The sequence below is a fragment of the Pituophis catenifer genome, unplaced genomic scaffold, assembly GCF_029215685.1.
Source record: "Pituophis catenifer annectens isolate HBS135680 unplaced genomic scaffold, rPitCat1.0.hap2 SCAF_1, whole genome shotgun sequence".
NCBI lineage: Eukaryota > Metazoa > Chordata > Lepidosauria > Squamata > Colubridae > Pituophis > Pituophis catenifer.
In genome coordinates this window covers 65,518,103-65,537,413 of record NW_027256881.1, presented here as the reverse complement: position 1 = coordinate 65,537,413, position 19,311 = coordinate 65,518,103, and the positions used below count along the sequence as shown (strand labels likewise).

The 19,311-nt window shown below is 36.0% G+C and overlaps 1 protein-coding gene across 1 annotated transcript in view; it reads left to right on the top strand.

The window, feature by feature from the left end:
- Positions 1-19,311, top strand: part of KIF26B (kinesin family member 26B) — a 352,803-nt gene that overhangs the window by 214,469 nt on the left and 119,023 nt on the right. Inside the window, exon 5 of the mRNA XM_070950509.1 lies at positions 9,467-9,650. Coding sequence (XP_070806610.1) covers positions 9,467-9,650 — 184 coding nt within the window. The remainder of the gene's footprint in view (positions 1-9,466; positions 9,651-19,311) is intronic.

Genomic DNA, 19,311 nt, shown 5'->3' with positions numbered 1-19,311 from the left:
TATGAATTGGTCCTGACTGTGTGTAATAATTGTATATAAAGGTATTACAGTGATTTGCTTTATGACTATAATACTTCCAGTTGAGTTTAGTTAACAGGTATTATAAAAGAGTGGCTTAAATCACCCAAGGAATATATTGAATAGTTCCAAAAAAGTGTATTATTTTAATGAAATTGAGTTTATGATTAAAAGTAGAACAGCAAGCACCAAGAATTTATTTAGTTTTGAAGAGGCAAGTTCATAGAGATATGTGTAGGAATATAAACATATAGACAAAAACACAGATGGAAGCAGAAACTAAAATTATATTCAGTTGTGTCTTGGATCACTGAGCTGCAAATAGTTTGCCATTTGAAGAAAGTTACATTCTGAAATTAAATTGAGGAATTCAGGTGTGATTAATCTCACTCAGTGGGATCTTCACTATGCATAAACTCTTAATTTTCTTTCTTTTGATTGGCTGGGCTAAGATTGCAGCATAAGTATATTTTATAGGAAGTAAATTCTACTGAATTCATAGCACCACTTAACTCTGAGTAGTCATGCATAGTATTACATTGAATTAACTAGCAATCTTGGAAAAGAGCTCCTTTAACTATAACTGCATATGTTGTATATTTGAGTCAGCCTCCCCACAAAACCAAAACGTACCCTAAAGGTGTTTTTTTGTCAGAAGTGTCAACCCAGAGTTGGGTAAATTATTACTTTGATTAATGTTTTAATTGTTCATCTATATCAAGAATCATAACATTGTTCTCTTTTGGTAATAATACATGCATGACACACCTAGCTGTGTATTATAATGAATTTATTGCTAAGCCTGGTAAGACCTATACTCCGTGCATGTGCAGAGTTTTCCTACATACCTCTAAAATTCTATTTTAAATCTATGGAAATTTCCATTTTGGCTTTTAAAGAACTCTTGAGAAGTAAGTAGTTGATGAGTAAATTATAGATTTCTAATATAGAAGAACTGAATATCCAGAATTGAATGTTTTAGCCATTTTTCTAGGTGATCGAATTCCAAACACCCTTAAGGAATAATAAGCCCTTAAGTGCCTTCCTAAAAAGCAAGGATCCCAGGAATCAGAGTGTTCCCCGGAATTGAAGAAGCCACCAGGCTGTCTAGCTCCTACCCTGTCACGTCCTGTAATGGGACCCCTCAGGAGTCCCTGTTTCAATAAAGGATAGTTTGGGGCAAATCTTGCTGGCAAATATGATTCTATGAGTATCCAGAAACCAAACCATGTAGGCTTTAAAGGTAACCATAAGCATTTTGAATAGTATCTTTAATGAAAATAGTAACTAATGTAGTGTCTGTTGCATTGGATAAATCCCTGTCTAAATCTATCTTTAGTTAGCTGAAGGGTTGCCAGATTTTAGACTAGTCATAACTTCTGGATAATCTATAGAGCCAAGGTGGCACAGTGATTAGGGTGCAGTAGTGCAGCTACTTCAGCTGACTGCTAGTTCAACAGATCAGCAGATCAAATCTCACTGGCTCAAGGTTGACTCGGCCTTCCATCCTTCCGAGGTGGGTAAAATGAGGACCCAGATTGTTGGGGGCAATATGCTATGTAGTATACTGTCTTTGGTGTAAGCCGCCCAGAGTCCTCGGAGAGTGGGCGGCATAGAAAAATAAATGAATGAATGAATGAATGAATGAATGAATGAATGAATGAATGAATGAATAAATAAATAAATAAATAAATAAATAAATAAATAAATAAATAAATAAATAAATAAATAAATAAAGGCAGAAGACACAAGACATTTATAAGCCAAGGAGAATAGGACAAGAAAATCCTGCTGATTATGTTACTTAGCGTGGTAACGAAACATTCAGAAACTAAATTGAAACAAGCTTGGAGATCAAACCACTGTCAAAATCTAAAGGCAGCTTTAGGAAGAATGTGTTGCAATAGTCTAGTTGCAAGAGAGCATGGGTCACTGTTGTCAGGACCATGAGCTGAAATAAGGGGATCCTGGGTGCTTTCTGAACTTGGTTGATTTCTTGCAGATGAAAACATTTCATTGGGGAATGAAACATCTGCAAGAAAGCAACCTAGCTCACAGAGCACCAAGGACCTTTCATTTCAACCCTGAGTTATAAATATTCTCCTTTATTGGTATTATCATCTGAAGCTGGACAAAGACCACCCTGGCCACAGCTTCCCCTTGCTCCTCTAGCATAAACTGAGATTCCACCAGGATCCCAAAATATTAATCACACATATATGTGTGATTATGTGGAAAGTCAGCATTGGAACAAGAATTGAGGCAGGTCATTTATTGAAGAACAGTAGTGCCATCTAACACAGATTTAACTCATTAATTTCATCCATATAAGCCCTCCAGATTCCAGGTCAGAACTTTTATTACATCCCCAATTTGGCACGATAATAATCATTTGCGTATAGTCAGCATATTGACGATACCTACCACAAACTGACAGACAACCTCTTCTAGCAGTTTTATGTCAAGGTTAACATTTTATTTCTAACAGCATTTTATTTCAAATTAGTAGTTTGAAATATTGTTGTTTTAATAATCATTGTTGTGGTTTTGCTCCTTCAATTTTGGGAGGGCCAAAATGTATCTCAAGGAACTGTTACAATTGAGATTTGCATTGCTATTAATAGCTGGGTTGATGAACATCTTATATTTTAACTTCATTTGGGGAAACAATCTGTACAGATTTTTCATAGGTTCCTGTACATAAGTCACTGTATAAACTCTTTAAGGAGATAATACAATACTGTGAAATAAATTTCCTGAATGTCTGATGGTTTGAAAGGTCCACTTTGAATTAGTACCATTGTGATAATCACATTTATACGTATAAATTAAGCAGTATCTTGTGAACATCAATTATTTTTTTCTAAATTGTCTTATTCTGATGCATTTGGAAAGAAAACTTCCTTTTTCCATAGATAAGAGAGGAGCTTGTAACTATCATACTATTATCCACATTCCTTCGTTTTTCACTTCTAATAGAAAAAGAGAGAGAAAATGTAGTATGTGTATTTTACATTCATTTTTCAATGTTGAATGTTTCAATGTTTCAGCGTTCATGTTGTTGGCCAACATGAAATCAGGTTATTCTGTTTTAATGCTATTCCAAAGGTTAGTACTGTCGAAATGGCATATAATTCTAAGGTTTTGAAAAGGTCATATATCTTCCAACAATGTTTCTTATTCTTTAAGAAAAAGTGTCAGCAATGGATCTTTTGGTTCAATACATATTTTTAAAAAATTAAATACTAATTAAAGTAGCAAAACAGCAAAGTGTCAGAATATTTGGGAAAAGAAACAACAGAGAAAGAACGGTAGAAGCATCTAACCAAGTGTAATAACAGACATAATTTGGGTATCTACATAACTGTAGATATGACAAAGAATCTGCCTTGGAAGCAGAGGTGGATTTCAGCAGGTTCTGACCAGTTCTGGAGAACCGGTAGCGGAAATTTGAGTAGTTCAGAGAACCAGTAGTAAAAATTCTGTCTGGCCCTGCCCCCATCTATTCTCTGCCTCCCAAATCCCAGCTGATCGGGAGGAAATGGGGATTTTGCAGTAACCTTCCTCTGGAGTGGGGAGGGAATGGAGATTTTACAGTATCCTTCCCCTGCCATGCCCACCGAGCCATACCCACAGAACCGATAGTAAAAAAATTTGAAACTCACCACTGCTTGGAAGTATACATTGGCATAAATTAAGATATTGCCATTCTTAAAAAATAATTGATTCAAAAGCTTAAAAATATGCCGTAAAGGCTTTCAGAGTATACCCAGGAAAGCTATATCTTTATCTTTTATACAGAACATTTATTTTTGGTAAACATTAATGAAAACCACTGAATTGAAAAATGGACAATTGAATAACAATTCGGATGGAGGAAGATAGACAAAGGTTAAAGATAATTTATAGTCCAGGGAATGACATCAAGAAACGTACTCTTGTGGTCTTCACTAAATTCCCTAGCCCCAGGGTAAGAATAGAATAAATTAGAATTTTTTTATTGGCCAAGTGTGATTGGACACACAGTTGCCAAGAAATATTCAAGTTCTTAGCTGATTCATTTTCAAACCCAGATTTCATAAATACTCTGGTTGTAAAGTCACCCCTTGTACCAAATAGCAGATGATTTCTGGTGTCCAGTTTGTATTGCATGGGCTAGCATTATCTAGCCTGAGGAAGGCTTTCTGATGAAGCAAAGTGAGATACTCATTTGAGGCTGTCATAAGAAACGCCAGACCCAATGCATCTGTCTGTGAAAAGATTCCACAGAGTAAGGCAGGAATGGTTACTTGAGAAAGTACCAACAGTACCTACTACAGCAAAAACAACATGAGGTAACATCTAAATGCACACTAAATTCAGTTCCCAGTCTTACAAACCCATTCCACCCAAATTCTATTTTGGTGGCAAGTGGTTTTTCAGAGCAAGACACCTCTGAGCAGATTGTCTATCCTTTTGCTGTACACCTAGTATCTTTGACCACCATGCCTTCAGTACCTTATTCTAGTTCTCTGATCAGTTTCTTTGCTAAAGTGAGGCAAGATCCATTGAAGTCATTGTCCTTTTTTTTTTATTGAAAAAGTTTTTCAAATACAAAATTTTTCCCCCTTTTCTCCCCCCTCCTCCCTAACCCCCCCCTCCCCTCCCCCTCCCCTCCCCCTGTGACTTCTTCATAATAAAACCCAAATTCATAACAGATTATATAATACTTTACCATCCTCTTACTCCATCCCCATATGCTGACCCTTTCTTTCTAATAAGATTATCATATCCCCCTTATACTATACATTTCAAAATGACTTTCTACTATAACATTATATAATAACTCCTAATTTAGCATAATAATAAATCAAATCTTTTATGTATATTAATCTATCATTTAAAAACAACCTTCCGCTATAAAACTATATAATAAATCCTAATTTAACATTTATTCAGTTCATAGTCTACCCATTTCCTTCACCCCATCATTATATCTCTTAACTCAAATCTTTTACATATATTCATAGCTAAACATAATATCCCTTTTCTTAAACTAAACAATCAATAAACTAACCTGTCTCCACCCACTTTCCTACAAGACTACCATACTTAATAATTCTTAATATCTTTATTCTTCTGCCCACTCCACTAAAAAATATTCCCTTATTTAAATAAAATCCTCTTAAAAAGACTTTAGGCTTGTAATCCATATAATATCTTCTGTAATGTCTTTCAACTAGATTATAAACTCCATCACCCATATTAGGGTAACATCACATCCTAATTCCAACAGTATGTTCGGTATCTTCAATTACCATCTGCCCCCATCAATAGCAAATATCTTCATAATAAAAACAACAACAACAACCACCCGAGTGACTTTGTATTTGTATTCCATATAGTGTCTGTAGAGCTGTCTTTTATCCAAAGTATTAATTCCAACCACCGTAATAGGGTAACAACCAGATCTTCTGCGTGTCCCAAACCCATAACTCTCTTGCCTTGTAACTCAGCATAAACGTAATATATTTATCAAAGAATCCAAAAAAAAAGATAGTTCCAATCCATTCAGTTTAAGGCCCTTTTCACATCCCAAAAGTACAGCACTGCAGAAGTCTGTCACTCTCCTCAGGATAATATAAACCAATACTTTGCCTCAGCTATCTTTTCATGTATTCAATCATCTCTTAAATAACTGGCAGTACACTGTTGTTTAGTTTAAAAGTTTTTATTTTTGTGAGACCTGCTTCTTCTTTTCTTAACTTTTTGTGGATTGGATCTCCATCCTGAATTCCTTTCTGTAGATTGTATATCAACTATTTGGTTTTCAAGCTGATCTATAACTTCATCTTGTTGGTTTCGCTTTTGTGGCTTAAATCTCCATTCTGGTTCTATAAATTGTGTATCAACTGATTGATTTCCATGCTGGTTTGTGACTTGATAAGTCATTACATTAGAATCCAGAGCTGCCTCTCTTGTATTAAATGGTCCAGCTGAGACCTCTGAAAGAGAATCCAAAAGCGGCTCATCTGTAGAGACCTCTGTAACTTGTTGTTTCTTCATTACTTCCACCTCTTTCTGCTTTTCTTGAATTTCTATCTCTTGTTGATTTTGCTTTTTGAGAACCTTGTAGTAAAATTCTTCCGCTTTTTCAACAGTATTTAGCTGATATCTTTCTCCTTGATATCTCAATATTATACCAACTGGAACATCCCACCTGAATGAAATATTTTGTTTTTTTAGCTCAGTCACCAAAAGTCCAAATTTCTTTCTATCTTTTAACATCTTAGGCGGCAATTCTTTATATATCCAGATCTTTCTTCCATACAATTGTGGAGTAGAATTAAAGGATTTTTGCACAATATCATTTCTTATTTCTTTATCTGTGAAGTAAATCACCACATCTCTAGGCAGTTGCCTTTGCTTTCCAGTCCAAGAATTTACTCTATAGGCCTTGTCAATTTTACAAGATACCTCCTCAGGGCGAACCTTTAAAATCCCAGCCAGAACTTGAGCAGATATTTTTCTTAGATCATCTCTATTATTTTCCTGTAATCCTCTCATTCTGACCGCAAATTCTGTGAGCCTGTATTGCATCATTACAACTTCTCTTTCAATCCCTTGCTTTATATCTTCTGCATTGTAAGTTTCGTGACCAGCTTCCTTTTTAGACTTTACTTCTAAACTATTGTCTTGAATATTTATCAAATCATTTTCAATTCTTTGTATTTTATTGTCCAAATTATAAATTTTATCATCAACTTCCTCCATTTTAGACTCTAATAATTTGATATTTGTATCCATCTTTATAACAACTTCTGAAAAAGCATTAGTCACTGTTACAATCTTTCGTTGCAGATTATCATACTTGAGTTGTATCATTTCTTTAATTTCCTGCCTTAATTTCTCAAATTTCTGGTTCATAGTCTCATGATATTTTGCCATTTCCTCCTGAAGAAATTCTTTTAAATTAAAACCATTCTGCAGAGTCTGTAGGCTCAGAGCTTGTTCAGCTAATTGTGGATGGGGGAACCCCCCTCCCCCACTGCTTGTTTGTCAGCCATCCTGCCACACAAAAAAGCTCTTTTTTTTAAAGAAAACTTTTCCCCAAAAAAGATCAAATACAGATCTCCAAAAAAAAAAGAAAAAAGAAACTTAAAATGGATATTTTCCTTCTAGTCTAGCCGGTACTGTATATTTCGCTACTGTGTAGTTTATTACGGAAGGACTTTCACTTTCGGCTTTCCTCTCAAGCCTCAGCAGTCGCCATTTTAAATAAATTAAAATTAAATTAAAAATACTTGCGGTTTAGGGTCCCAGGTACAAATCTCGCTCTCTTTAACTGAACCATCTGTTATTTTATTAGTTGGTCCGGTCCCGGCGCCTAGCTCTGCAAAAAGGCAGAGTCCTCCCAAAGCCTGGAGCAGCGGCGAGTGAAAATAGGGAGCCCCGCTCTGCTCGTCCCCAAGAGTAAAAAAAAAAAAAACTCTGGGGACTTCGCAGAGGGCTCTACCTGCCCTCGCCTGCTCTGGCTCACATTTCCATCAGGAAATGGAGTTTTTCGAGCCGCCTTTCAGATGTAAAGGCGGCTCTTTACAGGCAACGGGGCTGGGGGTCACAGAGGACCGTCTGGTGGTGACGGAAGCCAGACCGGAAGTCCGTCATTGTCCTTTTTTAATCACTAAATAGCATTTCTCTCAGCATCTGACTTCATTCTCATCTTTGCAAATCTTTGATCCTTTACTTTTGACAAGTTGTTCTTTTTTGGCCTCACTGGCATCCCCATGAGTTAATTCAATATCTATTAAATGAATCTATCTAATTACAAGGAGCCCATTAAATGCATATTAAGTTTGAACCAATCAAGGTCTAAGATTCAATGTGATCTTCCAACTAGACTGGAGAATGTAGAAGAGGAGGAGTTAATGGTAACCTAGAGAGATCATCGCAAAACATTTTTTTTCAGCTGCTAAAGAGAAGACTATGTTTGGAGACATTCATGCAGTAATGGTCTATACTTGTCCCAACAAATTAATTCAGTGGTGGGTTCCTCCTGGTTCGGCCTGGTTCCGCCGAGCCGGTAGCGGTGATGATATGACCTCACCAAACTGTTTCTGCCCCCCCGCCCCCCCTGCATTATTCTTACCTTTTATTTGGCCCCACCTCCAATCTATTGCTGCCTCCTGAGTCCCAGCTTATGGCTAGAGGGAAAAAAACTGTTTAAACTCTTGCCGCTGGGCTTCAAAGGGCCGCCCTACAGTTGATCAATGTTAAAAGAATACAAATGAGTAGACCGGTGCCTGTAAAAATACATGAGTAGACCAGTGCCTGCAAAAATAAATGGGTAGACCAGTGCCTGCAAAAATAAATGGGTAGATCGCTACAGCCTGGTAGACCAGTACCTCTGCTAAATCCTAAATAATTGTCACATGACCATCAAACCACGCCCACAAAATAAACCACGCCCACAAAATAAGCCACGCCTACAGAACCGATAGTAAAAAAAATAGAACCCACCCCTGCATTAATTATATAATGGCAAGTCACATTTCTGGAATTTTAAAATATATAAAAAATAAAAGTACACCAGACTCTTAAAAAAAGAGTTCAGAGTTCCAGTCTGTCCAATGATGTAGATATCTAAGGAACTTATAACTTCATCTTCTCTTTGTGCACATATAAAGTGTGACTACAATGGCAGCATTGAAGCAGAAAAACATTTTTCAGTGTTAAAGCCATTCTCATATGCTAGACACAGCAAATTAAAAATTGTAGCCATAAAGTATATTTGGAAGTTGGATTGTAGCAATGTCCTAAATTTGAAGACAGGAAATGTCTGTTTAGGTATTGAAAGCATAGGAAATTCTAGTTCTTGGTACTTAAATCAAAGTGGAGTTTATTTAACTTTCTGAGTTGTTACTTGTATGTTTGATTCTCAGCTACATGCATATATCCCTACATCTCTCTTTTTCTCTCTCCTCCTGCATGACAGGAAACAGACTATATGTTGGTTTAGTTCAAAATATCTTGGTGTAAGTTCTTTATAAGTTTGTTGATTTCCCTTGGGCCACTTAATAGAAATTAACATAATAATAATTATTCCTTATATCTAAATATTTCACACGTATGCACAGGACACCCAAGACAAAAATATTTTGTGAACCAAATATCCATTATGAAACAGAATTGTCAAATATTAATTTCTATTTATATGCTGTATTAATTTTTCGATTGGCTACAACCAAGCCTATATTCTTACCTGAAGAACTATATGATAAAAAGTGCCTTGTATAAATTTAACCATTTTTAAAAAATTCTTGCCTGTTTTTATTAAGAATGATTCATGCAATAAACACAGAAAAGTCAGTTTTACAGACAGTTTTGTTGCTGACATCACTTGGCAACACGGTGGAGATTTCTTTAATTATTTGATAGCATCTTCATTTCTCTTTTTTTCCCTCTACAGAGCTGCTCAGAAGTTGAATCTATCATCCAAAAAGAAGAAGCACAGACCCTCTGCATCCTCCGTTTCTGAATCTCATCTATTTGCTACCAAATTCAGCATGATCCTGCAGACCTCCCCTCCACCTGCTCCACCTTGTTTATTAAGGGCAGTCAGCAAGGTGAAAGATACTCCAGGACTGGGCAAGGTACAGATTAAACCCTTATAGTTCTACTAATCTGTTGCAGCAAAACAAAAGTTGTGAGGGGGAAAAAAGGCATCTCTTAAAGCTGCTTGTGTCAGCCGGCACTGGCTGAAATTATTACCATAACTAGTTTGTATTAACAAAGAGGCAAGATGCAATATCTTGTTTCTTTAATCCCCAAAGTAGCTTCAAAACAAGGAAAAGTTATGCCCTGCATATGAGATTTCCCTCTACAACTGTGTATTTATTCTTCCACCCTTGCTCAGACAGTGTTGACAATGAAGGCAGATCTATGTGTCCCAGGATAATGAAGTGAGATCGAATTTGGGTTGGTCACCGGGACCAGAGATTTACTCTTCTGAGCTTTCAGACTCATGCTGGAACCCATCTTCAGGAAATTTCTCTCTACTGAAATATGTGCTTTGGGCTGTTCTGTGAGTCATGTTTAGGTGGTGCCTTCCTATTGGTTGATTGGTGTGTTGATGACTGGTGATTGGCTGTAGTTTCCTTGTGCTGCCAAGCCCTTGGCTTCTAAGTATTGATAAACTGATGGTAATTCAGCACTCCTGTTAACTGACAAGAGGCCTGTTTCCCAGGCTTCAATAATTTCTCTGGCTATCTTTGTACCTGCAATGCTGACTCTTTAGTGCCTATTTCTTTGAAGACATTTTTAATTAGTGTAAATAAACCTAACCTCAAAAAAAATGATCTTAAAAGAGGGCTCACTAAATCATATACTACACAGTAATAGATTAAGTATTAGATAAGGGATTAACATATGTATTAAATAGGCTATTCCAGACTAATCAGTAGATAAATATTCTCCTGTAACACTATGGGTTGAATCAACTATCCCTATTAACTTGATACATGTTTTCAATTTAAAAAATGGTTATTTACAGTGTAATTCTATGTATATTTGCTCTGATTTGATCAGGCTTATTCCCAGGAAAATAGGTGTAGGTTTTCAGCAATTATCAATGGTATATCATTAACATTTGAGAAAGGTAATTTGTTATCTTTTTCTGTCTTGCATTCCTCTCTATAAATACAGATCAAGTACCAAAACCAACTTGAACTAGAAATGAATGGCTTCTTGTACATTCTTGAAAACAGTAAAAATGGCAGAATGTCAATTCACCTTGGCAAATGTATTTCATTCTTATTCTACTTTAATTTCATGTACATTGCTCTAAAATCATAGTTACAGTACTTTGCTTTTTAATGGTGTTAATGCCAGTCTCAAATGAACTGGAATTAAAATTCTTAAAGATAGTGCAGTAAAAGAAGAAAATAATATGTTATGTAATTTGTGATCCTTCTCTTTTTTCTAAATTAATTCCCAATCAATTAAAGAGGTGCACATTGCAGTTAATTACATGTAGCAAGAGAGTTAGAAGACTCATATAACCTGATATCTGTTTGGACATATATATATCTAATTCATGGAAATGATTTCATAGGACATTTTAGTGGTCTTATGACTAAATAAGTTTGAGGAATTCCAACAATTGCTTCTCAAATGTAAAAAGGATTTTGAACTACTATTGATAAACAAAGGCATTATTTCAGAGATTAATACAATAATAATACAATAATATAATAATTAATTCATTAGCATGGGTTCATGCTGGGATTATTTTTATGTAGCAAATAATTCTGTAGTATTAGACATTATTTTTACATCACTATAGCTGTTAACTCACATTGCCAGGAAACAATTATGAGAATATGAGAAAATAAAATAATAAGCAGTTCCTACATTTGCATTAAATGAACCTGCTCTTCACCTCTGTCCAAGCTTAGCCATGTTTTATTGATCTTGATTACAGACCTGGCATTTTAGAGCCTGCGTTACTTACAAACAGTCCCACTTTGGCCTATAAGCGGCTCTCTTCTGGCTTTCTTACCAAAGCAGGCTACAATTATGCATAATTTAATTCAAGATCAAAGGGTGTGGGGGCAAGATGTGAAGTGCTTTCTGAAGGCCTGAATGGAGTATGAGGGTTGAGGAATCATATGCCATATCTTTATTGGAACATATTTTGTATTTGCTTGAATGAGCTTTCGGTATGGTCTAGTAATCTGCTTTCTCAAAACTCCAAGTCATGCAAAGAGATACGCTTACCTTTAAACAAATGTGAATATAACTGTTCTTCAGATTATAGCCAGCTGCATCCTGGATGATCAGAAGAGTAAAGGGTTCGATGGACAAGATCTTAAGATATAGAAATCAAATACTGACATACTTTGTTATTGTATATTTGTTAAAAATGCCTGAAATTATATATCTGAATGTGGAATGTTTCCACCATAAGTAATTATTTTTATTCTGTATATTGATAGTTGAGGGCATAATTATCATGGAATGGGGGAATTAAGTGAGTCCTTTCTTTCAAAAAATGGAAGAATATACAGAAACTCCTAAGGGTGTGCAAAACATTTCAGATTTGATATTCCCTATTGCACCATTCAGTATGCTTGTTTCTAAGTATAAAAGAGCTGTTTTAATGAGAAGCATTCTGTTTCTAACATTTTGAAAGTGTTCTGAGCTCAAATCAGAGTATTTTCAACTCAACTGCTTTTCAGCTCAAAAGCAACATGAGTGAGGCGGTTTATTTCCCACTAGAAGCAGGTTTGGGTACAAAACCAGCATTTTGAATATGAGGAATGGGAATATTTTACACATATCTAAAATAAGGTGACCAGATTTTAACATTGGTAAAGAGGGACATTGTGGGCGTGGCTTATTTTGTGGGTGTGGCTAGCTGGTCATGTGACTGGGTGGGCATGGCTAGCTGGTCATGTGACCGGGTGGCCATGGCTATGTCTATAGGGTAAGGTGAACAGATTTTAACATTGGTAAGAAGGACACCATTGTGGGCGTGGCTTATTGTGTGGGCGTGGCTTGGAGGCCATGTAACTGGGTGGGCGTGGCTACCTGGTCATGTGACCGGGTGGCCATGGCTATGTGTATAGGGACTACTCAGAGGGCTGAAAAGTCATTTCTGACAGGTCCTCACACTTTTGACTGGTCCTCACACTTATGACCATCCTCACATTTATGCCCGTGCAGCATTCTTAACAACCATGTCACTCATTTCACAACTGCTTCTCTTCAACAAGGTGACAAGATAGGGCAAAAATGTAAAATGTGAGGACAGTCGTAAGTTCGAGGACTGGTCAAAAGTGTGAGGACCAGTCAAAAATAACTTTTTCAGCCCTCTGAGTAGTCCATATGCACAAAAGGACTAACCAGAGGGCTGAAAAAAGTCATTTCTGACAGGTCCTCGCACTTTTGACTGGTCCTCACACTTATGACCATCCTCACATTTATGCCCGTGCAGCATTCTTAACAACCATGTCACTCATTTCACAACTGCTTCTCTTCAACAAGGTGACAAGATAGGGCAAAAATGTAAAATGTGAGGACAGTCGTAAGTTCGAGGACTGGTCAAAAGTGTGAGGACCAGTCAAAAATAACTTTTTCAGCCCTCTGAGTAGTCCATATGCACAAAAGGACTAACCAGAGGGCTGAAAAAAGTCATTTCTGACAGGTCCTCGCACTTTTGACTGGTCCTCACACTTATGACCATCCTCACATTTATGCCCGTGCAGCATTCTTAACAACCATGTCACTCATTTCACAACTGCTTCTCTTCAACATGGTGACAAGATAGGGCAAAAATGTAAAATGTGAGGACAGTCGTAAGTTCGAGGACTGGTCAAAAGTGTGAGGACCAGTCAAAAATAACTTTTTCAGCCCTCTGAGTAGTCCATATGCACAAAAGGACTAACCAGAGAGCTGAAAAAAGTCATTTCTGACAGGTCCTCGCACTTTTGACTGGTCCTCACACTTATGACCATCCTCACATTTATGCCCATGCAGCATTCTTAACAACCATGTCACTCATTTCACAACTGCTTCTCTTCACCATGATGACAAGATAGGGCAAAAATGTAAAATGTGAGGACAGTCATAAGTTCGAGGACTGGTCAAAAGTGTGAGGACCAGTCAAAAATAACTTTTTCAGCCCTCTGAGTAGTCCATATGCATTAAAGGATTACAGCAATAGAGAGGGATGAAGGAATGGAAATTAGAGTAGGAGTGAGGGTAAGAGAGGGAGGAAGAGAGGAGGAGAAGGAGAAAGAAAGAGGAAGTAGGGAGGAGAAAAAGAGGGTGGGGGGAAGAGAAAGTAAGAAGGAAAGAAAAGAGAGAGGTGGTAGGTTTGAGGAGAAAGATTGCTGTACAATAAAAAAGATGAAAGGGAAGAAAGCCAACCCCAAGCAAATATAAAGATATTAAGATAAAGAATGAATTGTTAAACTTTAAAGAATAAAAGAGAACAAATATGAATAAATAGCAATAATTAGAAACACACATACAAACATACAATGTATTTTCTTTGAACAGAATATTTGGCTGGTTCACAAATTTAAACAGCGTTTAGTCATTTCAATTAAATTTACAATTTCTATATTTCCTTTTTGCCATATTTATTCCTCATCTATTTTTTAAAAAAACCAATATTACCCTTCATCCTCATCTCTAATCTTAATCAAATTCAATTTTTCCCTTCTATTCTATATTATACCCCTTCCCATTGTCATCTATTTTTATATCCATCCTCACATTGTTTAATTATGTAATTATGTAATACAGTTGTTTAATACAAATTCAACATTTTAATATAAATCAATTAGTTATAAAACTATCTTTTTTGTATATTAATCAATATGAACATGAATATTCCAATTATTTCCATGCAATCCAATTTCTTACAAATCAATTAATTATATTTACCAATAATAATAAACGAAATAATTTCTCCCATAAATTCCTCCGAACCACAACTTAACCATTTCTGTTTTCAACACAATATACAATTAATAGTATCTCAATTATTACAATTCCCTAGTTAAATAGAGCTCTTTTTCCTTTGTGTTTTAAAATCTTGAACTCTCCTCCTAAATTTCCCATTGTTTGCAGTTTTTCACCTACCTTTTTTGGGGAGGAAAAATAAAAATAAAAATAAATCTCTCTCTGCCTCATTTTGTCACGCTGCACCAAAGACCCTGGTTTCGTTTTCGTTTCTGAAGCTTAGCTAGGGGAAAAAAAAACTGCTTTACACTGATTGCCTGTAGGGCGGCCCTTTGAAGCCCCGGGCAAGAGTTTAAACAGTTTTTTTTTCTTCTAGCCATCAGCTGGGGCTCAAGAAAAATCGGGACTTTTTTGAAACGCCGCGGGACGCGGGACAAATTGCTCAAAAGTGGGACTGTCCCGCCAAAAGCGGGACGTCTGGTCACCTTAATCTAAAAGACATTTTTACAGTTGGCTTTGTTTTAAGCTGAACCATATATTATGCCAGCTCAGATAAGGATGAGCATAGAGCAAGAATATTTCAGGAAATATACCATGTGGATGGCAGGATTGGATTATTTATTTGTTTATTTCTAAGACTTTATATTACCTCAGGAGCAGATGACTCTAAGCAATTTAAAGTACAATATACACTAAACCAAGAATTAAAACAGTATATAGTACATTATCACAAGAACTTTATATAAAATCCAACCTCTCCATCAACCTTCATTCTTAGCGTCATATTAAATGAAGAGAAGCTATTCTAATAATGTTCTGCCCCAGCTATGGACTCCAAAGAATGCAGCACACACAAACTCTGTACAAAGCTTATTTCAGTCAAATAACTTAGTCTTTATCAACCAAAGGCTGTTAATAAACTGTCTTAACAGCCTACCAGAATTCTAAGATAAGGTAATCACAGTCTTACTAGAGTTGGCAGAAAGCCCAGAAACAATTTTGCAGAGAATCCAGATGCAAAGGAGATTGAACTAAAGTTGTTCCCTACAGCTTGCTGCAAGCTGCATTTCTCCTTAAATTGGCTAAGGGAGTGGCCAATTAGCCCCAAGCCTTACTCTTGAGGAGACCTCCTCCTGAGGAGGCACTCCTTCCTTTTGGCAGCTCTGTGTACCCATGCATTGAGAAGAGGCTCCTCCTCTTCGTCCTCTTCACTTAAAGGAGCTTCTGGAGGTTCTGAAGGCCCTGGCTGAATCCCTGCCTCTGGCACCACATCTTCTCCAGCCTCCTCACTGTCCGACTCGAATGCCAGCTGCACAGGCTGCTGGCGCAGCACCACACCAGCCTCCTCGTTGTCGGAATCAGCTACAATCTGCACAGGCCGCTGAGGGGCCACAACAAATAAGCAGGAGCACAGCAAAAAGGAGACACCTGGTTCAGATTTAACAATATAACTTTTAATCATGAGACCAATTTTACTAAACTTCACTGGGTTTTGCTTTGCCTCTTATTCTCCCTCAGGTAAAGATGAAAAGTATTAACTTTCATATTCAGAGGAAATACTCTTTTTTGTAAATCCCTATTCAGAATGAATGGTGTTTAAAAATCGTTTTTTAAAAAATTATTTTTTAAAATCCTACCTTTATTATTGCTATAAGTAATTCAAGTCAGCAAACATACCTAATACTTCCTCCTCCTATTTTCCCCACAACAACAACAATCCTGTGAAGAGAGTTGCACTAAAAGAGAGTGACTGGTCACCTAGCCAGCTTTTGTGTGTAAGCAGGACAAAAACTCATAGTCTCCTGATTTCTAGCCTGGTGCCTTAACCACTACTAGACCAAACGTTAATATGAACAAACATTAAAGTACATCATATATAACAATAAAGCCAAAAGAAGACAGTTAGTTGTCATGTGAAATATGAGGGTTGTGGAGATATGCAAACAAATTTAATTAACTAAGATTCTGGTAATTAATTGACTGAAATTTCTTGGAAACAACTGTAATATATACTATTTATAATGGATCACTGGTGGATTAGCCATAGTTCATTTAAACCGTTATATGATTAGTCCTTAGGAGAAAGGACTGTTTCCTTCCTTGTCATTTTAGATTATTTATAGCAAGTATGTTTGTGTATAAATTTGGAGAAATAGAAATAAAATAATATCCTGCCCTCTTTCAAAAAATAAGTGAGGAAAAATAGGTTAAAGCAGATGGAACTTTCATAGATTCTTTTCATTGCATGCAGAGTTGGACTTCCTTGGCCACAAATATTTTTTAGTATTCTAATTTTTTTGAAAAATCCAGTCAGCTTCTGAAATATGTGCTGCCAATATTCATCAAGAGAATATTAACAGTGAAGCGAGAGAAAAAGTTATCTTGTCTGCTGAAAGTTCTGCACTGGGACCTAGAGTAAGTCAAAAGTTAATTGCTGTAGGACAAATGAGAGTTAAAACCATTATCCCTTGGAAACAATTTCTGAGAAGAAGAACAAAAACTGTTTCTCCTCCAAGTTACTATGGTTACAGAAATGGGAACAAGGAGGAATACCCCATGAGGCATTTTAAGAAGACATGTGCGTTCATCATTGTAGTCAAACAGATTGTTCTATAAATTAAATAGTTCCACATGAAATGAAAGCCAGGTGGCCTTTAGCCCTCAAGTTGGAGTGGCCCATTACAAGGATATTCTTCAGGAAACAGGTTTGATGGATTGGACTGAAATCTTTGCTGGACCAACTAACAGTACATTTTGAGAGGAAAAAGTTTAGCATCTTTTATTGAGGAAGGAAGGAAGGGAGGCTTCTTTCAGAAAGTCAAAGCTGGAAAAACAACCATGGACTATCTAGAATCCTTGGCCCAGATTTCCACAACCATACTTTCACATTGATTTTCTCTTTCTGAAAGAAAGATGTGAAGATTGTGCCAGTGAGTACGTGGTATTTAAGGTTGTTTCTGTTTACTTGCATTAGAATGAGGAATGTGCTTCTCTAGCAATAGCATTTAGACTTATTTACCGTCCCATAGTGCTTTACAGCACTTTCTGAACAGTTTACAATGTCAGCATTATTCATTACTCAGTGTCCCTAAAAATCATCCATGGATTCTGCTATTAACAATTTGTTAAACCTTAATAGAGAAATCCATTTATTGGTATTCTCATGAGCCAAAAACTTAAGAATAACTTCTTTTGATTTTTGTTTGGGGAAAACAAGATAAGACTCACTGTCCATTGAAACATAGCAGTGAAAACAAATAGCAGTTCCTTGGTTTGTTTAACTGCTTCTGGTAGGAAGAACATTCACATGGTGGTGTCAACCAGTATACTTGCTAGATTGCAACAGGTCCACAGTCAACAAAGTCTGATTTATTGTGATGGGTGAATTGGTCCTATGTGTTTCAATAAAGCCTTTCACATATTTCATTCTGAAGTCCATCTCATTTCAAGACTTTAAACGTTTTGTTGTTTTATGTGTGCCTATGAACCCTTGCTCAATGGACAGGATGAAAAAGATGTTAGAGGTTTTGCTATAATAGTACTATAATAACAGAGACTGATGATCTAATCTAGTTTATTGATTCAGCTACAAGGTTACGCAGCTTCTCTGTTTTTGAAATGCACCAACTTAGTAATAGGTGATACATTAAAGAAAATCTGAGGATATATTTATTTTATAGAGTTGGGGGGGTGTTTCTTTAGTCTTGTTTTAATTCTTAAAAAGGATCCTCAGATATATCTCATAGTTTAATTTTAAGTGATATATAAAATGGTTAAGTTGATGCAGTTTTGTTTCCAAGTATGTATGTTTCATCCATGAAAAAATTAATTTAATATAAAAGGGTAGAAAAACTAGCACAATCAAGATGGTAATGACATCTATTAAGATAAAATATTAGAAATAGAAACTGACAATTCAAATTCTAAAAAAAGATTCATTAGACATTCTTATATGTGGCAAAATATATATATATTAAGTTTTTTCCCCTTTTTTGTTTGAAAATTAGTGTTTTTTGAACTGTACGATTCCACTAGGGACACAATGCAAGACACATATTTTTTCTTGGTATTATGATAATATTCACATTTTTAACATCAATTTTTCAGCTGTCTGCTTCTTCTGAACAAGCCAAAATGAAGAGAAACTATATTCATTGGAGTTTAACAACTTGCATAACTCCATCTGTAGCAACAATGAAAATCATTGTTCCTCAATCACTAAATTTATAATTGCTGTCAGATGAAATGATATTTTTCCATTTTATATTCCAGATATAATTTATAAGCAGGCCATGTAATGCATAATACATTTTTACATAGTAGTAAAATTGCAGTTAAAAGTATTTCTCATTTTCTCTATTGCTTATTTTTTTTAACCTCTATGGGTAGAAATATCTCACGAGTGGCAACAATTACTCGAAGAACAGTGTTGCCAGCAGGAAACTGTGAGGCAGAAATCATGGACTCAATTAGGGAATAAGATCCAACCTTCCTATAATTACCTTCTTCTCTCTTCCCCAAACATGAAGGTAGTTGGAATTATGATTCGAAGTAATTCATTTTCTTTGATTAATTACCATTGGCATAGCTAGAGGCCTCTCTATAATGTATGATATTCTACACAAGTGTTCAAAAAAAAAAAAAAAAAAACCACCAACCAAAAATCAACCCACATCTTGTGGGGTAAATCTCTTAATTTCTGAAAGTTTAAAGACTTCCTTTAGCTAAGATAGGGCAGATTCTGTCCCCTTTGAAAGAGTAAACATGCTTGTAAACGTTATCCACTTCTGTAAACAAATAAAAAGTAGTTGATGCTTCCTTTAAGAAAAATAATTTCAGATT